The sequence below is a fragment of the Gamsiella multidivaricata genome, assembly GCF_025024155.1.
Source record: "Gamsiella multidivaricata strain RSA 2152 chromosome Unknown BC939scaffold_47, whole genome shotgun sequence".
NCBI classification, from domain to species: Eukaryota; Fungi; Mortierellomycota; class Mortierellomycetes; order Mortierellales; family Mortierellaceae; genus Gamsiella; species Gamsiella multidivaricata.
Genome location: NW_026251755.1, coordinates 92992 through 111881, shown reverse-complemented (window position 1 = coordinate 111881; position 18890 = coordinate 92992). Strand labels below are relative to the sequence as shown.

The 18890-nt window shown below is 50.1% G+C and overlaps 4 protein-coding genes across 4 annotated transcripts; 2 read left to right on the top strand and 2 right to left on the bottom strand.

The window, feature by feature from the left end:
* Positions 1 to 157: 157 nt before the first annotated feature.
* Positions 158 to 2538, top strand: BC939DRAFT_456355 (uncharacterized protein). Its single transcript, XM_051556319.1, has 8 exons — positions 158 to 520; positions 627 to 786; positions 870 to 1260; positions 1363 to 1633; positions 1745 to 1755; positions 1863 to 1884; positions 1962 to 2137; positions 2254 to 2538. Exons 1-8 carry the CDS (start codon positions 364 to 366, stop codon positions 2467 to 2469), a joined length of 1404 nt encoding a protein of 467 aa, XP_051410583.1. The 5' UTR covers positions 158 to 363; the 3' UTR covers positions 2470 to 2538.
* Positions 2539 to 2549: 11 nt separating this feature from the next.
* On the bottom strand, positions 2550 to 5842 carry BC939DRAFT_456354 (uncharacterized protein). Its single transcript, XM_051556318.1, has 2 exons — positions 5273 to 5842; positions 2550 to 5182 (listed from the first exon to the last, which is right to left on the bottom strand). The coding sequence occupies exons 1-2, from the start codon at positions 5535 to 5537 to the stop codon at positions 2601 to 2603; spliced, it is 2847 nt and encodes a 948-aa protein (XP_051410582.1). The 5' UTR covers positions 5538 to 5842; the 3' UTR covers positions 2550 to 2600.
* Positions 5843 to 6643: 801 nt separating this feature from the next.
* Positions 6644 to 14051, top strand: BC939DRAFT_211532 (uncharacterized protein). Its single transcript, XM_051550709.1, has 7 exons — positions 6644 to 7327; positions 7429 to 7575; positions 7687 to 12097; positions 12189 to 12228; positions 12529 to 12532; positions 12646 to 12920; positions 13016 to 14051. The coding sequence occupies exons 1-7, from the start codon at positions 7036 to 7038 to the stop codon at positions 13949 to 13951; spliced, it is 6105 nt and encodes a 2034-aa protein (XP_051410581.1). The 5' UTR covers positions 6644 to 7035; the 3' UTR covers positions 13952 to 14051.
* A 22-nt stretch (positions 14052 to 14073) lies between these two features.
* BC939DRAFT_530204 (uncharacterized protein) lies at positions 14074 to 17035 on the bottom strand. The gene is made up of 3 exons (XM_051561560.1): positions 15399 to 17035; positions 15190 to 15287; positions 14074 to 15076 (listed from the first exon to the last, which is right to left on the bottom strand). Exons 1-3 carry the CDS (start codon positions 16884 to 16886, stop codon positions 14152 to 14154), a joined length of 2511 nt encoding a protein of 836 aa, XP_051410580.1. The 5' UTR covers positions 16887 to 17035; the 3' UTR covers positions 14074 to 14151.
* Between the last annotated feature and the right edge of the window lie 1855 nt (positions 17036 to 18890).

Below are 18890 nucleotides of genomic sequence, written 5' to 3'. Positions count from 1 at the left end.
ATAGCGGGGTCCACTGAATAAGAAGGACGCGGGAAATACAAACAGTCTGCGCATGTGTTAATAGGTACTACTTGTAACTGGTGGTCCATTTGTAGGTTTGTGGGCGCAATTGCATACATTAGACTATTAAACTACGGCATTTCTGCACCGCCCACACCACCGAGCACATCATCCTCATCATCCTCATCCAGATTACCTCTCTCTCTCGCTCCCCCCTCGACAAACTCCATTCCTCTGTCAACCATTCTTATTTATAAAACTATATATATTGTTATTATTATTACTGTTACTGTTGCTGTTACTATTACACTACTATCACCACTGTTATTCCTATTCCTATTCCTATTCCTACTCTAAAATATTATGCCCACTGAGCATATGAGTACCGCAAATAATCCACCAGTTCCGGAGGTGATCATTGTTGGCGCCGGCTTGAGCGGTTTGTTCCTAGGCATCTTACTCCAGCATGCCAACATTCCCTTCAGAATCTATGAGCGCGCACCATACGTCAAGCCCTTGGGTAGGGTCATTATTCAGTCCGAGCGATATATCAGTGAGGATGGTACTACCCAAATGCTAATAGCAAATTGCCTCCCTTTTTGTCGTTGTTATTGTTGTTGTTGTAGGGGCCATCATGTCCCTGAATGCGAATATCTTGCCAGCATTTGAACAGCTTGGTTTGTTAGAGGAGCTTAAAGAGATCTCGTTCCCGAGTCATGGATACAATATTTTTAACGATGAGCTGAAGAATATTGGGAGTATAGGGGCCGACGAATATAAGGAAAAGTATGTCCCCTGACTTCTTTTCTCCAGCGAGGTTGCCTATGATCTTGCCATTACTGACTATTCTAACATGTAAATGTTGGTAGAGTGGGGTACGACATTATTGTGTTTGCTCGTCCTCCAATGTACGACCTACTCCTCTCGAAAATACCTGCGAACAGGATTCACTTCAATAAAAAGGTCATTTCGCTACGCCAGGATGAGCATCAAGTCACGATTACCTGCGCAGATGGGACGACAGCTTGCGGCGATATTCTTGTTGGTGCAGATGGGGCCTACAGTGCGATCCGACAGAACATTTATAGGGAAGCGGCCGAAAAGGGCGAGCTCCCAAAGGCGGACGCAGAGGGACTGTCGCAAGGGTACATTACATTGGTCGGAACTACAGATCCACTTTTGGTGAGCAAGTATCCGGAATTGAAGGATGACTATACGCATTTCGCGCAGATGATCGGCAAAAAGGGCACGCCGTATACGGTAAGTCTTCAACAGGATTTCTTCCAACAAAAACAAAATTTGCAATTGGTCTATATGCCTGCCATTGATACATCTTTTTGTGCTGTGCCTTATTTTTGGTAGTGGAGCACGTTCACGGTGCCTCATCGTAAGATATGTTGGAGTGTCCAGCTACAGCTTGGGAGTAAGGCTGTCGACCAGATGATTGGGAACGCGGAGTGGACGCCGGACTCGAACGGGATGATGATTGAGGAGGTCTACCAATTCAAAACGCCACATGGGATCCTTGGGGATCTGATTGATGCGACCCCCCAGGAGCGCATCTCGAGGGTTGCACTCGAGGATAAGTTATTCCAGACATGGCACTATGGTCGATGTGTGTTGATTGGCGATGGTATGTGGACTTGATCGTGTCTTTATTTTTCTTACTTTGATTTTCTGCCTGAATAGCAACTCTAACCTCTCTCTCTCTCTCTTTTTTTTTTTTTTTTTTTTTTTTTTTAAGCTGCCCACAAGGTTAGGACTGAGTGCAATCATCTAAAAAACATTGTTGGTGAAGGGTAGCTGAACAAGCGATCTAACAAATCGTTTATGTATTCATTTCATACTCAACTTTATCGCAGTTACTCCCAAGCACGGGTCAAGGTACAGATAGTGGGCAGATAATTGCAAGGTTACGGACACTTCAATTATCTATTCTAATACTCCTTTTTTTCCCCTAGGTGCTGTGAATTCTCTGCAGGATTCAGTCATTCTGGCCAACTGCTTGTACGACCTCCCTTCTCTGTCTACAAAGGACATAACTGCAGCATTTAGCGATTATCATGAACAACGACTGCCTTTTGTAACATACCATTTCAACGCAAGCAAGACCCAATCCAAAGTCCTGTTTGGCCAGGTACGTAAACTGAAGGGAGCTTCTTTAAAAAAAAAAAAAAAAAAAAAAAAATATCTTGTGCGATCTTATTCACTTGCGATTGACAATTCGTGGTCTGGTGCTTGTTAATGCAATAGACATTGTGGGATCGTATGGTGCGACACGCCGTGTTCCATTATCTGCCTTCTTCTTTGGCCATGAAGGAGGTGTACAAGGCAGCGATGTACCGTCCCCAGGCCACATTCCTGCCAATGGTGGAGAAGCGTGGAACGGGCGATGTTCTCCCACAGAAGCCCTCAAGGCGATATTCCGCGGAACAAGATGCAGCAACTGGTGTTCATCATGAGAGTTAAATAAATCAATCCTTCCCATTCTTCTTTTGAAGAACAAAATGCGCATGTTTCCCATGCGCTTCAGGTCACATTTACAGTTAAGCAGCATCTATAGGAGTCTAAGTTTATTATGAGGGATCATGTTGTCGCGTTCAGCCCGCCAACGACTCTTTATACAATTTCCTCCACGTCTCAATCTGTCGCCGTTCCATGATGGTCAAATGCTTGTCCGTCCGGTCTTGTCTGCATTGTTGTATACGCTCGGCACTCTTACCGTCTAAAAGGTCTGATGCTTCCACATCAAGTCGTCTGTCCTTTCCCTCCTTCTCTCGCGCAGGACCGTCCTTGTCCTGACGTTGTTCCTCGTCTTCCTCTAAAACGATATCCCACAATCTTTCTGCTCGCTCATAATCACCTGCACGCTGCAATCCTGCGACGAGTGTTGAATATGTTTTGAGACTGGGCTCAATCCGATACCGGTTGATCATTTCTTTGAAGAAATGCGTTGCCTTGTCCATCTGACCGGCATGCGCAAACCCGCTGATCATCGACGTAAGTGTGACGACGTCGGGAGCCGGAGGTGAAGTAGTAGCCGACGCTGGCACAGCGACTTCGTCTGAAGACATCTTGGAGAATGGCGTCTGACCCTGCTGTTGCGAGTCGGCACCCACTGAGCCTGACACAGAGCCTTGTGAAGATGCCGCAGATCTCGAGAGAACAAACGTCGATGATGGTGTCGATCTGACAGGTTTGGATGAAGACTGTATAGAAGTCCTTCCATTGGCGCGAGTGCCTTTCATACTACGGAAGACCTGCATGGCTGATGTCAGATCGCCTCTCGAGATATGATATAGTATGTTGGTGTTGAAAGTGACCGTGTCTGCCGATATGCCGTCCTGCTCCATGTCATAGAAGCACTGACCGATTGAGGCGATGTCGTTGGTCTCGACCGCGTGCTGTAATAATGCATGAAGCATGATGTTGTATGTATAGATGTCCCTATTTGATCGTAAATGACGCTTTGGCAATGGCGGCTCATGTTCCTGAAGATCTTGAGTCTGTGGCTGCTCCTGATACTCCTCAAAAGACGGGGTGTCCTCATTGACGGCACGGTCGCCTGTACTGTCGACGCTCGTATCTTGCTGGTTAGCAAGCTGATCTTGTTCAATATGTAGCGGCTTTCGCGGCCTCCTCCTCCGTCTTGGTTTGATGAGCTCTCTTTCAGGTATTCCAACCATGTCGTCATATATCTTTCTCATGGTTGATAGATCCCTGTGTTTTTCATAGTATGCTAAAAGCGTGTTGTTCGTCACCACGTCCGGTTCCAATCTGAGCGGGTTGTATTGCCTGAAAGCGGATTTCCATGACGGTGCATGCGGAACCTTGTACTGGGTCATCTCAAGGTACAGCTTAGCGAGCACGTTCAAGGTGGTGATGTTGGGTTTAATGCCTTGTTCCCCCATCGCCCTGACATATTTCTCAATCTCCATGGGGTTCGCCACTGCGATTTCCTTAGTCGCTGAAGTTGATCTTGTTGTAGCGCCGCCATCATCATCTGGTCGACTAAACACTTCTGCCTCTATTTCGCCTCCTTGATTCTTCCCACATTTCGACCGCCGACTTTGCCTTGCGCCCTTTCCAGTTGCAGCCGCAGCCGAGACGATGTCGAATCCAAACTCCTTGACGGAATACGAGTTGAGAACCCCAGTGAAAGTGGAAATGCGATACTTTTGGCCTGCTTCCAATCCTCGGTTAAAAACAGCCCTCGCGAGTTCATACAGCTCGTTCTCGCACGCTCCATAGATAAAAGCGTCCATGGTTTTTGCCGACATCAGCAATGGTCGATTCCGTATCCTCGTCTTAGGATCGGGTGAAGCCAGTGATCCTTGATATTGATCCTCGTGCCTCAGTAGCATGAGGCCGATTCGTTCCAACATTTGGCCATCATGTTGCGCCACCGCGACTCGGATAAGACTTTCCAAGAGCCTTTGCTTCATGCTGATTCCCCTCTCGCTCAAGGTTTCGTAGAGTTCCAACGCTCGCCATCGATAAAAGGTTGATAGCAAGCTGTCGATCATAAATGCTGCCAAAATCTCTGCTTGCGGTGTGTATGATGTTGACGTGTCTAGTCCCTGATCCACGATCGTTCGTTCCCATGCGCTCTCAATTTGATCCAAAAAGATGGACTGGTCCTGCTTCCAGTATACCTCCAGCACGGCGAAGCCCAGAGTCTGCTGCCACTCCTCGGCGTAGCTATGGAAATAAGCCTTCATTTGCGGCACAGAATACTGAATCAATGTCGTCACTGATTCCCAAAACTGCTGCTGGCTAGCGGAGCAATCCTGAATGGTCTCAAGAATGAATGAATAATCTCCAATGCCAAGGTCCCGATACGAGTCCTTGCAGATGGCAGTGACATCGTCGACTATAGTAGAGGTGCCGGGCGCCGGGTGTCGTCGGTAGAGTGCGAGGAGGCTGGGATGGGCTGGAGTCGTAGTGTGTTGAAGCAAGGAGTTCATATAGGCCATTGGGACCCTGGACGCGTTTCTCCATTGTGGCAGAGAAATGATCCTGTTGGATCTTCTCCGTATCTTGGGCTCCCGTTTGTGTGGTGGCATTCCTGATAGTAAGGATGATCCTGAGCTGGTATTATTATATTTAGGTGCTGGCGCCATTTGAGCGGACGCGGCGACTCCATTTGAGGAAGAATGATGAAGCTGTCTCCTTGAAACCCCTGTAGATCATGCACAGTAAAACAGCGTAAGTTCAGAGTCGTTGTAGTAAATTGCCCCAGAAAGTTTGCTTCGTCGAGTCGGTTTCTTACTCCGTCTGGATCCTGACAGCACCGAAGAATCACCAAGCCAAGAGGGAGTCCGCTGTGGAAGAAGCAGCCGTTGGAAAGGTGTTAGGGCCCTGCGCGCTTGAACTGCAGGGACAATTGACTCGACTAATTTGGAAGTGTGCATGCAAACGGGAAAGAGCCTTGAAGCAGATGGATTTCCTAGGTCAGAGGAGGCCCAGGAGGGAGACGATGGCACGAGCGCCCTTCGCCCTGAGGAGCAGGATCGCGCCCCGAGAGTGAAGGCCATTCGGCAGGTGAGCTAGGCTGGACAGAGGGTTGCGAACTTGTCAGAGGGCTAGTGTTTGTCACGGTCTTGGACTTGAAGGGCACAAGGCAAAGAGGCAGAACCTGATCGGACAGTAAGTAAGGAGAATGAGGAGTGTACAGAGAAAGGCGTAAGGTTGCTGCTGTCGTCGGAGGCACTGTTCCTGAGGAGGTGTGGTGGGAACGGAGGGATGCCCTGGAGAAGTATATGGGAGATCCCTTTCTGGCGAGTGATCTCGTTGGGAGGACGGATCAGGGTTGAATCAGATCAAACCGCAGACCCAACGGACACTGTTACACGTGCGACAAAATACATCTTCCCTAGGCTATGACTGGCAAAGCAGCCCGCTCCCTCTGATTGGCCAATTCCCCAGGGACGTGCTGCTGAACAAAGGGTCTTCTCTGCGGCGTGCCTTTGAAGAATGGCCATGGCATGGTCCTGAGCTACTTCTTTCTTCTCACTGCTCACACACACACCGCTGTGCCTTATTGGTCTCCCATCTCTCTCTACCCACCACCCTACAAAAGAACACCTTCTTTACCTTCTTTCATGTCTATGGCTTTCTACTCGACCTGCTCTTTCTTTTCTGTCGCGTCGTAGTACTCATAACACCCTTCCTATTCAGCCCAACGCACCCGCGTCTTTATTTTCCCTGCAGCCATGAGTACCTTCACAAGCTTCGATGCTCTCCATGAGCCTCAGCACGAGGACCCGCCAGAGAACGTACTCTCCAAGATATTCCACCGCGTTAAGAACACCCTCTCGACGTCGTCCCATAGTCCGTCCCAGCCTTGGACACCTCCAACAACGCCTGCTGCAGCACAATCCGGTCAAGCTACAACCTTTGCACCTGGTATAGATAATCAATCATCATGGGATAGCCACTCCAACAGCCGTGTGCCCTCTCTGGTTGTCTCCTCCGCCGCGTCGGGCGCATCAACCCCCCGCGCTACTCTCGAAGACAACCCCAGCAGCGTGTCTTCCTCATCGACTATCGGACCATCCTACTCACGCCAGTCAGATTCAAGGTCATGGATCTCTAATTCGGACAACAGTAGCAAGGGTAGCCTCAGTAGTAAATCGAGTATGCAACCAGGCATATCAACGCCAATAATCGCAGAAGATAAGGACCGGACCATCGTTGTCCGGCAACATTACTCAGGATCCTCGACCGTACCCAAGCGAGCATCCTCCCTCTTCAAAGTAAGCACCATGGAGCATAGCATTGTAAAGGACGACGACTCTGCCTCGCTCACTTCGATGGCGCCACCCATCGTATCGCTCAGTCCCGCCTTTGGAGACCAACAAATGTTCAAGGATGGGCTGCTTGCCGATTCGCCAGGCGCCATGACCACTAGAGCCCCGGACAGCCGGATAGTAGACCATACACGACTCAGCGCAGGTAAGTCACGCATCTCAAAGGTCTTGACGGCGTGAAAGGTATTGCCCTGGATCTTACACCCAGGGTCTTTTATGAAACATGCTAACTCCTCACGTTTGGCGATTTACAATAGGGGATACCTCTGCAACCAGAGACTATATCCACCAAACTCTCGGCGCAAGAGAGGCATTCGCTGACTCGGATACGAGATCGATCAGAAGCTTCAGCTCTGGGCACCAGAAGGGCAACTCATTGACTAAACTCATCCGCCGTGTCAGAGGAGAAGGCGTGAACAGGGATTACTGGATGGCGGACGAAAATGCAAAGGAGTGCTTTGGATGCAGCGCCTCGTTCTTTGTCTTCAGAAGGAAACACCATTGCCGCATTTGTGGTAATACATACCGATATCCATACGACGCTATGGCAAGCAGGATCATCTTTTCTCGGCAGTAAATTGATCGGCTCATTCCGTACATTATTCATTTCTACTAGGCCACATTTTTTGTTCAAAGTGCGCATCAAAAATCATTCCCGGAATCAAACTTGGGTACGAAGGCTATCTGCGTGTATGCAACTACTGCTTGGATGTCATGCAGCAGTACGAGGAGCAGGAGAATGGGCTCAGCGAGTACACCCCAGGTACTACTTGGTCCACGTCGACCCCATCAAGTGTCCACGGATATCTAACGCAACCCCCTTCGATTGCTACGAATCCCGTGTCTTCGAATCAAAACGACGGCACTCCCCTAGATGGGTTCCGAAAGTTTTTACATGCCGGATCAAACTTGTTTCTGGCTCGGTCTCGGTCCAACACCGCAAATGGTGACCAAATCGATGGCAGCACGGTGCCCTTCGGGAGGTCTCTTGCGCTTGAAGATGCCATGCACGACTCAATTTTGGATCCAGAAATAGCGCCGTTCATGGGAGAGGAGGATGACGACGACCGAGACGACCTTTGGCCGTCGAACTCGCCCAATACCATAGGATTTGTCACTCTCAACGATCCATATAACGATGGCAACAGCGACGATGATGATGACGACAGCACTATCTCTGACTTTATCCCAAGGGAAAAGTTTATCGTGCGCACAACCCGGGCGGAGGAAATACGGGACATGTTTTCAAAAGACCGTTCGCCCATGAGCCGCCGCATCAGTGTTAGCGGGAACCGACCCAACCGGAATCTGAGTCTGAGCCTTAAGACTAGGGGCTTGCTTCGTTCTGACGGATCAGAATCTGCGAGATCACCCATGGATATCAGACCAGCCTCGCCGTTTTTGAGCTCGAACTCTCAGGCGCTGTTGCATACCGGTCGTCACTCCCGAGCGGCGTCAATGGCCGTCAGCCCAACAGAACTCAACAGTGCCTCTCTGCAGCACATGCGCCGATTGCTACGACAGCTCCTGACACGGTTCGAAATCGACAATGGTGATGGCTGGGAAGAAGTCATTATGAAACTTGTGCTCAAGGTCTCGACAAGTATTCAAATCTTGGGAGGAATGGACGTAAGGCAGGTCGTCAAGGTCAAGAAAATCCCTGGCGGAACTGCCCAGGACACACTCTATATCAACGGCGTTGTTTGTACCAAGAACTTGGCCCACAAGCAGATGAGTCGAGCCCTCCAAAACCCCAGGATCCTGATCTTGAAATTCGCTCTGGAATATCAGCGTGTCGAAAACCATTTTATTTCTTTGGAACCGATTGTGAACCAAGAGAGGGAATACCTTCAGCACCTGGTCGCTCGGATCGTCGCTCTGAGCCCGCATATCATCGTTGTGGAAAAGACGGTCTCCAGATTGGCGCTTGAATTGCTGCTGAAACACAATGTCGCAGTGGCATATAACGTCAAACTTGAGGTGGCCGAGGCGATCGCCCATTCAACCGGAGCCGACATCATTCTGTCGTTCGATAAGCTTGTCAAGGAACCACGGTTAGGAACCTGCGGCTCTTTCGAAGTAAAGACGTTTGTCCACGAGTTGATCCCCAACAAGCGAAAGAGCTACATGTTCTTCCAGGACTGCCCAGGAAATCTTTTCTGCTCCTTGGTTCTCCGCGGTGGATCACTGGAAACGCTGAACAGGATCAAGAAGGTGGTCCGATTGATGGTCTGGGTGTCGTATAACCTCAAACTGGAGACTTCACTTATGAGCGACCAATTTGCCATGACATCGGCAGTGCGAGAATCACGCCTCCTAGAGGAGGAGAAGGTCGAAATCTCTTCCGATGCAGATATCAGCCGTCTTCAAGAATCACTCGTGCCATACAAGCAAACGATCCTTTCTGCATCGCCCTTTGTCAAATTCAATCCTCCATTTCTGCTGAAGCAAATGATCGAGGATGCGGAAAAACTCAAGGCGATCGAACAGTCCACAACACCCACAGCGCTACGGGAGATCGGCAACGCAAAGATTCTATTTGCAGCCGCCAGTACGAGCGCTATCATCAACAAGTCATCAACAGGCAGGTCGCAAGATAGTGGATTTGTCGAAGGCGCCTACATTGACATCTCTAACGACTTTCAAGCAAAGAGCAAAGCATGGGAGGACTTTTTGAGCAGCAACATTGGACCACCACATATCGTGCCATTCGCTTACCAGAACCTCGCATTTTTGTTTTCGAACATCTGTATGCCGACCAAGACGACCTGCGTCGGGCCTGTCATACGCCTCATTCAATATTATAGTTTGTTGAGCGATGTCACCCTCGCTCATTACCTTGACCAAATCTGCTGGGAGTCGAATTTCATCTGCCCGTCCTCAGCCTGCGATCGACCTCTCCGAGACCATCAACGCATATATGCACATGGCGATGCCAAGATTACTGTTATTGTGGAGCAATGGGATTCACCTACAGCGCTGAAAAAAGACTCGATCATGATGTGGAGCAAGTGCCAGATGTGCGGTGTCTCTACTCCGCAGGTTTATATCTCGGATGATACCAAGAACTATTCCTTTGGCAAGTTTCTGGAGCTGATTTTCTACCAGAGCAACCTGACATGCCGGGCCAACATCTGCCCTCACGACATCAATCGCGACCATATTCGGTATTTTGGCCTGGACACGCAGGTCGTCAAGATTCAGCGGATACCGATTCGACTCTTTGACATCAACTTTCCGCCCATGCTCGTCCGTTGCAAGCCCGAGTACTATGCACGGACCAAAAACCAGGATTTGGATATTGTTCGCTCTCTGATCACCAGATACTGGGACTCGGTTATGGTGAGGATCAAAAACTGTATTTTTGATGTCGTCCAACCATCCAAGATCGAGGCCGCCAAGCAGGAACTACTAGAGATGTCGAGGAACGTGGTCGTGGAGAAGAAGTGGATACTGCAACTGCTGCAGCAGACTTATCTCAACAGCTCTCCGACGGACACATTGGCATTGAACATGGTGCGGATCAAATTATACGAGAAGGCAGTGGCGTGGAACAAAACATTCGGGGACTTTGCGCGTGAGTACTTCAATCCAGAGCGCGATTTTAGAAGGAGCACTACATCGCAACTTCGGAGACTGTTCGACGAGAAGGAGTTTCCTGTCGCTTCGGATCGAGCACACCATGCGAGCTTGATGAATGATTTGCCTATGACTCTGGATGCCGGTGACAGCAACGAGTTAAATGGAGAGGATTACAGTGACTTTGCACCTTCGGACCTACCTTACCTAGGTAGCTCGCCAACTTTGAAGGTTGCCCGATCAAAGATCGAAGAAGGAGATGTAGCTGCACTTGAAAGCGCTATTGAAAAGGCCACTTCACAGATTGCCTTTCCATTCATGGAACCAAAGGTTACTCGCAGGCTATCCATGAATCTAATGCAGGAGTTTAGACCAAAACTCACGCACGCGCTGACGTCGGACTCGATTTTAACTGTTACGGACGAGGACTTGGCTGAAAAGGCCAAGACCAAAGAGCCATTTCCTGCGTCTACTATACCCCGAATTCCGCTGCCAGCCAGTTCGCGAACTACGACGCGGGTTTCAAGTCGCCTATCAATGGTGTCGCTACCAACTTTCGATCCCATGACTCTGCTGCAACAGGAGCGGAGGGATAATCAGCATTTCAGGACCGGCCTTACCGCCACACCAACCCACTCTGGAGCGCCCTCATCTTTGGGTTTAAAAAACATGAACGAACGACTAATCATCCCGCTTGACCGCACTCCGACAAACGAGAAACCAAGCTCTACATCCTCGACGTCAGGAAAGAATCCGTTTTTCTTCAATAAACCACGGCCAAGGCGACCCACGGAGACAGCTTCGTCCACATCGACAGCGAGTAGTCCGCCTTCTAACCACGCAGTTTCACCAGAAAGATTCTCTTCAGCCGCCAACAGCCTCACCTCGACAACCCTCAGCAGCAGGCGTTCAAGCTACCTAGCTCGTGCTCAGGGTGGAGGAATACCCATTCCGACGCATGGTTCCACAAATTCGTCGGAAACTCATAGGAACGTGGTCGGTAACAGGAGTCGTTCTCTGACGCAGCCGATGCCAGGACCGAACGGAACCGCTCGAGCAAGGTACATGAATGCTCTCTCTAGCCGCAATGCGCGGCCGCTTGATGCAAAGCAGCCATCGATCGAGGTGTTTTCGAGCGTCAAGGAGGCGGCCAAGGAGGAATCAGAGGATGAGGACGACTATCAGTCCGAAGGTGAGGGTGAGGAGCCGTATCAACCTAGCCGTGGCTATACCTTCTCGCTAATCCAGACGGATGCCATGGACGAAGCGCTCGGAAGCGAAGACCCTTTGACGATGGAAGCAACCAACAACCTTAGGAGCAACAGCGTAGGTCCCAACGCAGGGCCGGGAGGTGCTCATTCCTTAGCTAATAATGGGGACGATAACGTGTCCCTAGATCCAGTCCTGATGATGTTTTTGGGAGACGATGACTACTCCGCCGATCAACAACAGGATTCAGGCACGAACAATGCTAGTACTCACACTGGCGGACTCAGCTCGTCTGTGGTGGGATCTCCGCCTACAAAGTCGTCGTCTATGAACATGACTGTCACCGGTACCTTGAGTGCGGCGCTGGCAGCAGCCTCAAAGTTGCCACAGCTGAGCGAAGTGGCCGAAGGCGTTGAACGCGGATCCTTGATCAAGACACTGTCCAACTTTTGGCAAGACCGGAACTCGCCTAATTTCACGCCCCTAGACTATCCCATGTAAGCGACTTTCCCTATGACTGAGCGCGTTTGTACAATGTATAGGTGATTATTATTACTAACGCCACAAGTGTTTTTTCCTTCTGAGTAGGCAACCGTTCGAGCATGTTTTTCCATATTCGCAGATTATTGTGCGTGAAGATGAACCTAGCTCCATCATTGCCTTGACACTCAGCTCCCCACAGTATGTCGAAAAGCTGAAAGGCATCTTCCGAGGCGACGACATCAATGTGGACAACAACAACAACCATGCGACTGCTCCTATGTCGACGTCTGGAACAGCCATGCCTGCTGAAGATAGTGTTGCAGCATCCTTTGACGGCAGTGGAAGCAATACGCCGTCCTCCTCTGGGCTACCGACCGAGGGAATCTATGATGACATTCAAGTCCTTGACGACTCATTGCTGTCTGAGCCTGGAACCCATATGAAGTTTCGTAAGTTCGATATTCTACTTTTGCTGCAGGGAAATGGGGACGATGTATGTTTTTATTGGAAACAGTATTAAGTCTCTTGTATATTTCCCTCAACTCTGTTTTCGACATTTTAGCATTCTTAGATGGTTCGACTATGCTGTACTGCAAGATCTTTTATATGGAGCAGTTCCATGCGCTTCGCAAGGCTGCAGGATGCGAGTACTCTTACATTCAGTCTTTATCCCGATGTTTGAGATGGGATGCAAACGGTGGTAAATCTGGCTCCTCGTTCCTAAAGACTAGAGACGATCGATTTATCATGAAGCAGCTCTCGAAGGTTGAGTTGGAGGCGTTTATCAAATTTGCGCCGCATTACTTTCAATACATGCAAAAGGCCATTTACCACAAGGTAATTGAACAGATGACCAAAGAGCGACAGAGAATGCGTCTGCCATCTGGTCCATGCCTTAATGACTCTAAACATTCTGATTTTTGGATGATTAGCGACCGACCGTACTCGCCAAGATTTTCGGATTCTATCGCGTGGGCTACAAACACGGGGCTCTCGGCCGATCGATGAACATGGACGTACTGATCATGGAAAACCTCTTTTACGACCGCAAGAACCTTCAAATTTACGACTTGAAAGGGTCCCGCCGCAATCGATACGTGCAACCCAGTGGTAGGGACAACGAGGTTCTCTTGGACGAGAACTTTATCGAGTTTATGTCCGAATCTCCGTTCTTTATACGCGAACACGCCAAGTTACAGCTCTCCGAGTCGTTGGCCAACGATTCTCAGTTCCTACAGCGATTCAATATTATGGATTACTCGCTCCTGGTCGCTGTGTCTGACGAGGAGCAGGAGCTTTTGGTCGGTATTGTGGACTTTATCCGCCCTTTTACCTGGGACAAGAAGCTAGAGTCCTGGGTCAAGGATGCTGTCGGCTCCCGCGAGCCAACGATTGTCTCTCCAGCGCAGTATCGCAAGCGCTTCCGGTCAGCGATGAATCGGCATTTGGATATGGTGCCGGACCGGTGGTTTGACATCGACTCGCTCTTTGCGGGAGCCATTATGAATCGGGCGAGCGGGCGATCTCACCATCAGCATCATATTCAAGAGGCAGGCACGGAGTATGAGCAGGAGTGGCTTCAGCACCAGCACCATCTTTTGGAGCAGGAGCAGAAAAAAGGACAGATGCAGTTGCACCAACATCATACGAAGCATGGCGGCAGCAATACACATCAAGGAAGGTCTTCAACAGATCAACAGCAGCATAGTCACTACCATCGCCACAATTACCATCAGGATCACTACCACCATTCGCGGAGCAGCTCGGGCTTTCAGTCTGGAGAGCAGAATGAAACCATGAAAAGTCAGGTTTCAAGACCCAGCAGCGCGTTGATTATGTCGCGGATGCCTAGCTCCAACGATGAGTGATGCGTATGCGATGAAAGAAATAAATGTAAACACAACCATTTCTGTACCACTGTATGTGCTGCGCCCAACAAAGGGAATTGGCAGTAATGACATGTTCCAAGGGCAATTCAATGTGAAATATTGGTACATTAGTAAATTATAATGGCGGCTCCTGGCTGCGATATACATAATATTCTGTCTTGCCATTCTTTTTCGTACGTTCAAGAACAGACACAAAACTGCTTGACGGCCTCCTGCCAGTTGCCGATGGCCTTTCCTCCCTCAGCGATCTTCACTGCACAGGGGTGCCAGGCAGCGGCATAGGCGCTCAATTGTTGGATTGTAACACTTTCTCCTTGACCCATCAAGACGTCGTCCTCCTTCATCGTTATTGTGTACTTTCGGTCCGGCCGATGACGATCCCTCACCATAAAATAAAACACTCTTGTCTCTGATTGCGCGTCCTGTTGCTGTTTTTGCTGCGGAAGCATTCGATTGGCGGACGCTGACGCATAGGCCGACTCCATCACCAGATCCCCCGTACCGATATCATCAAAGGACCCGCTCACGGACGACATATCCTGTGCTGGCTGCAGGACCAGACTTGACGGACGGCAGACATCGTCCACATGATAGATCTGAGTCAGTTCGTTCATCCGCCTGGCCAGGAGCAGAAGCGCACTTCTCATGAACGTCGAGTCGACGGCCTTGCTGGGGTCGAGGCTCAGGAACGGTTGGAACGCGCAAAAGTCGTGTGGGATACCGGCGGTTCGACATGATCGATCCTCTTCGATCGGGAGCAAGAGCGAGCGGCCATAGATCTGCGCATAAGAGGTCTCATTGGGTGCGTTGGGATGGAACTGTCGTCGGAAGGTGCCGTCCGCGATAAAGTCGGTCATGTATTGGGCGTAGTTGCCGACAGGCATGTCTCCGTAAGCCAGATGATGAAATGTCTGGTGAAGATCCAGGTGGGACAATATCCGGTTCTGGTTCTGCTCCAGTGCCTGAGCAAAGTCTGGGCGTTCTGCGAGGAGTTGATTTGGAAGGGCTACGAAGAGTGGTGGGATTTTGTGATGGATGAATCCAGGGAATGTGTAGGTCTCCCGGCCATAGTGCAATCCATGGTCTGCCATGATGACGAGAGCGCTTTTAAGGCGAGGAGGGGGGGAGGAGGAGGAGTTTAAACAAGAGCACAGGTTAGGTATTTGTTCAGTTTGTCCTTTGGTCGCATGAAGAGCGGAAATGAGTAGTTCGCTTACCTCTTTGGGGAGAGAAGAGGCGGTTGACCATTCTGACCAACAAGAAGATTCTGAATAAGAGCCGCGAGATGCTTGTCAAAAGAAATGTGGTGGTGGTCCTGCACAACACAAGACAAATAAAAAAAAAAAAAAAGAAAAAGAAACGCCGTGTTAGTGTACTGATCTCTTCAACAGACCTATGGAGAGCAATAGAAGACAAAAATGCTTACAGGTGAATGGGCATCCATGAACGAATATGTCGCAAACCGCCTCTGTCCCTTAGTGCTGACCAACCAACCCTCCAAATTCTCCATGATATGCTTATGAATCGCCTTCTCGCCCGCACAATAAGGCGTATTCCATCTCATTCCGCCCATCAGGGCGGCATTGTAATTCACTTCCGCAGGAAGCGTACAACTTTTTCCCCACGCGCCTGAGGCATACATGTCATGGTTTTCGCACCAGGACAATTGCGACATTTGATGTTGCGCCGGGAGTCGATGAAATTTATGCGAGTACTCGAAAGTGATCGCGCCCGTCGTATAATCGGTAATGCCTCTTTCGCCTCCGCACTCGCCATCCGTATGTGCTGTTGTGAACCCCTGCTCCTCATAAGCGTCCCAGAGCCAGTGCTGTGCACCGTCATTTCTGTGCTCGATCGACTGGCCAGAGTAGATGTAGGCCTTGTTCGGTGGCGAATTCTGACCGAGGACATTATAGTGCTCGAAATCGAAGATCCTGTGCCCTGCTCCAGCTCCTGAGCCGGTCGAGTTAATGGCCGCAAAGGTCTCCATAACTGTTTGCATCTCGATCCTGAACTTTGCTCGCGAAATCGCATCCACCAAGATCATCACTACGTCATCCAGCAACGGCTGAGGGGCCTGCAGAGTTCCGTCAATATGCGGCGGTGCCTCGGGCAAGGGCTCGTCAGGCATGTCGAACTCCCGGAAAACCAGGTTCGTATTGTCTTGTCCAGGTGGGCAGAGCACAAACACATAAGGCTCCTCGCCCAGAGGCAACAGATCGTCGATCCCCTGGCTTGCAGTAGGGTGATCCCGAAACTCGTCCTTGGGGAAAGATTGAAAATGGTATTGATAGTTGGCCTGATCGGGACAATCGACCTGCAGGTACTGCTCTCCATTCTTCCACTGGATATGTGTGAACTTTGGTCCGTTGGTGATGTTGATCGGCAGATACGAGTTGATGTCCCAGTTCCAAGGTGGGAGCTTGAAGTCCTTCAGCGTAAAGTCGTCGATACTGATCCCTACGGGAGCCATCAAGGTTCCGTTACCGGGTTCCGAATCGAGAGAGGTATTGGAGTTCAGGTGGAGGAGTGACAGGAGAGCAAAGGCCAAGGAGACAACCATGGCCGTGCCAAAGACCGTGGCCAGGACCTTGCATGGATGCGATACGCGTGGGAGGGATGAGGACGGAGACGCTGATTTGAGTTTATTGTAGGACCGATTTGAACTCGCCAGCGGTGCAAAGTCGCCCATACTCTCCAGATCCTCTTCATCTTCTTCATCTTCCTCGTCGTCGGCGTCGTCGGCGTCGTCTTTGTTCTCCTCGCTGTCGGTATCAGCCTCGTGCGGGGTGATCATCCCCAGACGAAACTCGTTGTTGGTGTCGCTGCGCGAAGGTCGCTCCTCCTGCGATATCCGTCCAGCCTGGTTCAGCGAGCTGTATGCCCCCCACGAGGATACCGAAGGATCTGCCATGGATGCGGTGTATTGAACGTGTGAGCGAAGATGTGTAGGGGCAAAAACAGAGGGTGCGGGATGAATACCGAGGTGCCTTCTCCACGGAGATGGATGTGCCGGTTAATTACAGAGGAGGGAGGGCGAATAAAGAAAAGAAGAAAAAAAAAAAGAGAGAGAGAGAGAGAGAGAGAGAGAGAGAGAGAGAGAGAGAGAGAGAGAGAGAGAGAGAGAGAGAGAGATGGAATGGGATGGGATGGGATGGGCAAGATGATCTTACAAAGGGTCTAGGTCATCCTTAGCAACCTAGGAACACTTCAGGGCAAAAATAACCTTCGGTGAAACCTTATCTATGTATGTGGCGCACGCGAGTGGTCCAGACGCTGGAACAAAGTCCGCCCACGGGCGCCGTCCGCCCACGGGCGCCGTCCGCGGAGGGGGTGTCGTTTATTTGTTTGCGGAGAGTCAATGCTAAAAGGCGCACCCACCCCCTGCGGTCTCCACGACGCGTGGCAGTCCAGGGCCGAGAGAAAAGGGCAGCTGGACAGAAATCGGAGGGGGGCTGCAAGCTGCAGACCCTGAGCGCCCTGTTTCACATACCGCAGCGGCCTAGCGGGGTGCAGTAACTAATAGGGTGTTTCAAGCCTAGGCATCCGCAATTACACAACATGCACATGTATTCGTCTCACAAAAACCGCTCCTACCAGACACACTTGCCCATGTACAGGCACACGAGTGTTCAAACCTCCGTGGCCTGGTGTATCTCGGTCCCCCCCACAGACTGCATATTGCCCAGAATAAACAACAGCCTCTCCCTCTCCTTTCCTTGCTTCCGTCTATCACTCTCGCCGTTCGCTTCTCAGATAGGGCATGCTCTCTTCCCTATCCACTTGCCAGCCAGCTCTCACCCCACAGCCCTGTCTCTATACAGGAATGGATCTACTTTCATCATCTAGACGTTTCAACACCATCACTCACTCTGACCCATATGAGAGTGCTTTGGATGAAGAGCTTCCCTTATCAGCCAGTTCCGACACTGACCAGGAGTCAAGCCCTACGTCAACAAGTATAAATGTCAGGAAGAAAAACTTTGCTAACAGGAAACACCTCACTATGAGGCCATTGTTTCATGGGTGAGGGAGTACCCATTCAATTTTAACTCTGTCTTTGGGTCATACAAACGAAGACCAGTAGGTAAGAAGAGCCTTTCAGTCGCCCTGGCGGGCTATAAAGCCTTGGCAGATCAAACGCGCAAAAAGAGCGCAACTGTAAACGGCCCGAGGGTCAGAGCATTCAAGGGGATTTCAAGGGTAGAAGAGTGCTTTATTCGATGATTGATCAATGCTATCTATTGTATACGAAGGGTGTGTAGTAACTGGGCGAAGCATTCATATAATTATGACATCATTCTCAAATAAATCGCTGCACCTATTGCATTGGAGAACACTTCGTGGTCCTGAATCTGCTGTAATACAGCCATGAACCCTTCCCGCGACGCCCTGAACACAGGCTGCGAAATCTCTCTGGAGGAAGTGAAGGGAATATGGATATATGGATGTATAGGGATCGTCTCGTCGAGTGCTGTGGTGTACGGTCTGTTTTAAAGCGAGAGCAAGAAACCAGAAAGAGAAGATCTGCGACTCCCTCTTCCTCTTCCACATTGCTCTCTGTACTCGCGAGAGAGCTATGAGCATCATCAAATCGTTGAGAAGTCGCTGTCGCTCGGAGGGTCTATTGGAAGGAAGCATGCACAAGAATGACTGCCACGGAGTATGCACTTTGTGTTTCCAAACGCAGCATCTCTGGAGCAGGTGTATTTTAAAAGTACGTGTTTTGGCCTAAAAATGCCTAGGCTTGAAACCCCTTAATATTTGGTCGCTAGGAGCATTGAGCATTGACTCGATCCTCACCTCATCAGGAGCTGTGTGTAAACGCGCTTTTCATGGGCTGGACCAGGGCATAGCATGAGACACGAACGTGACCGTGGGAAACCAAACCTGTGAGGAATCCCTTTTTTTTTTTTTT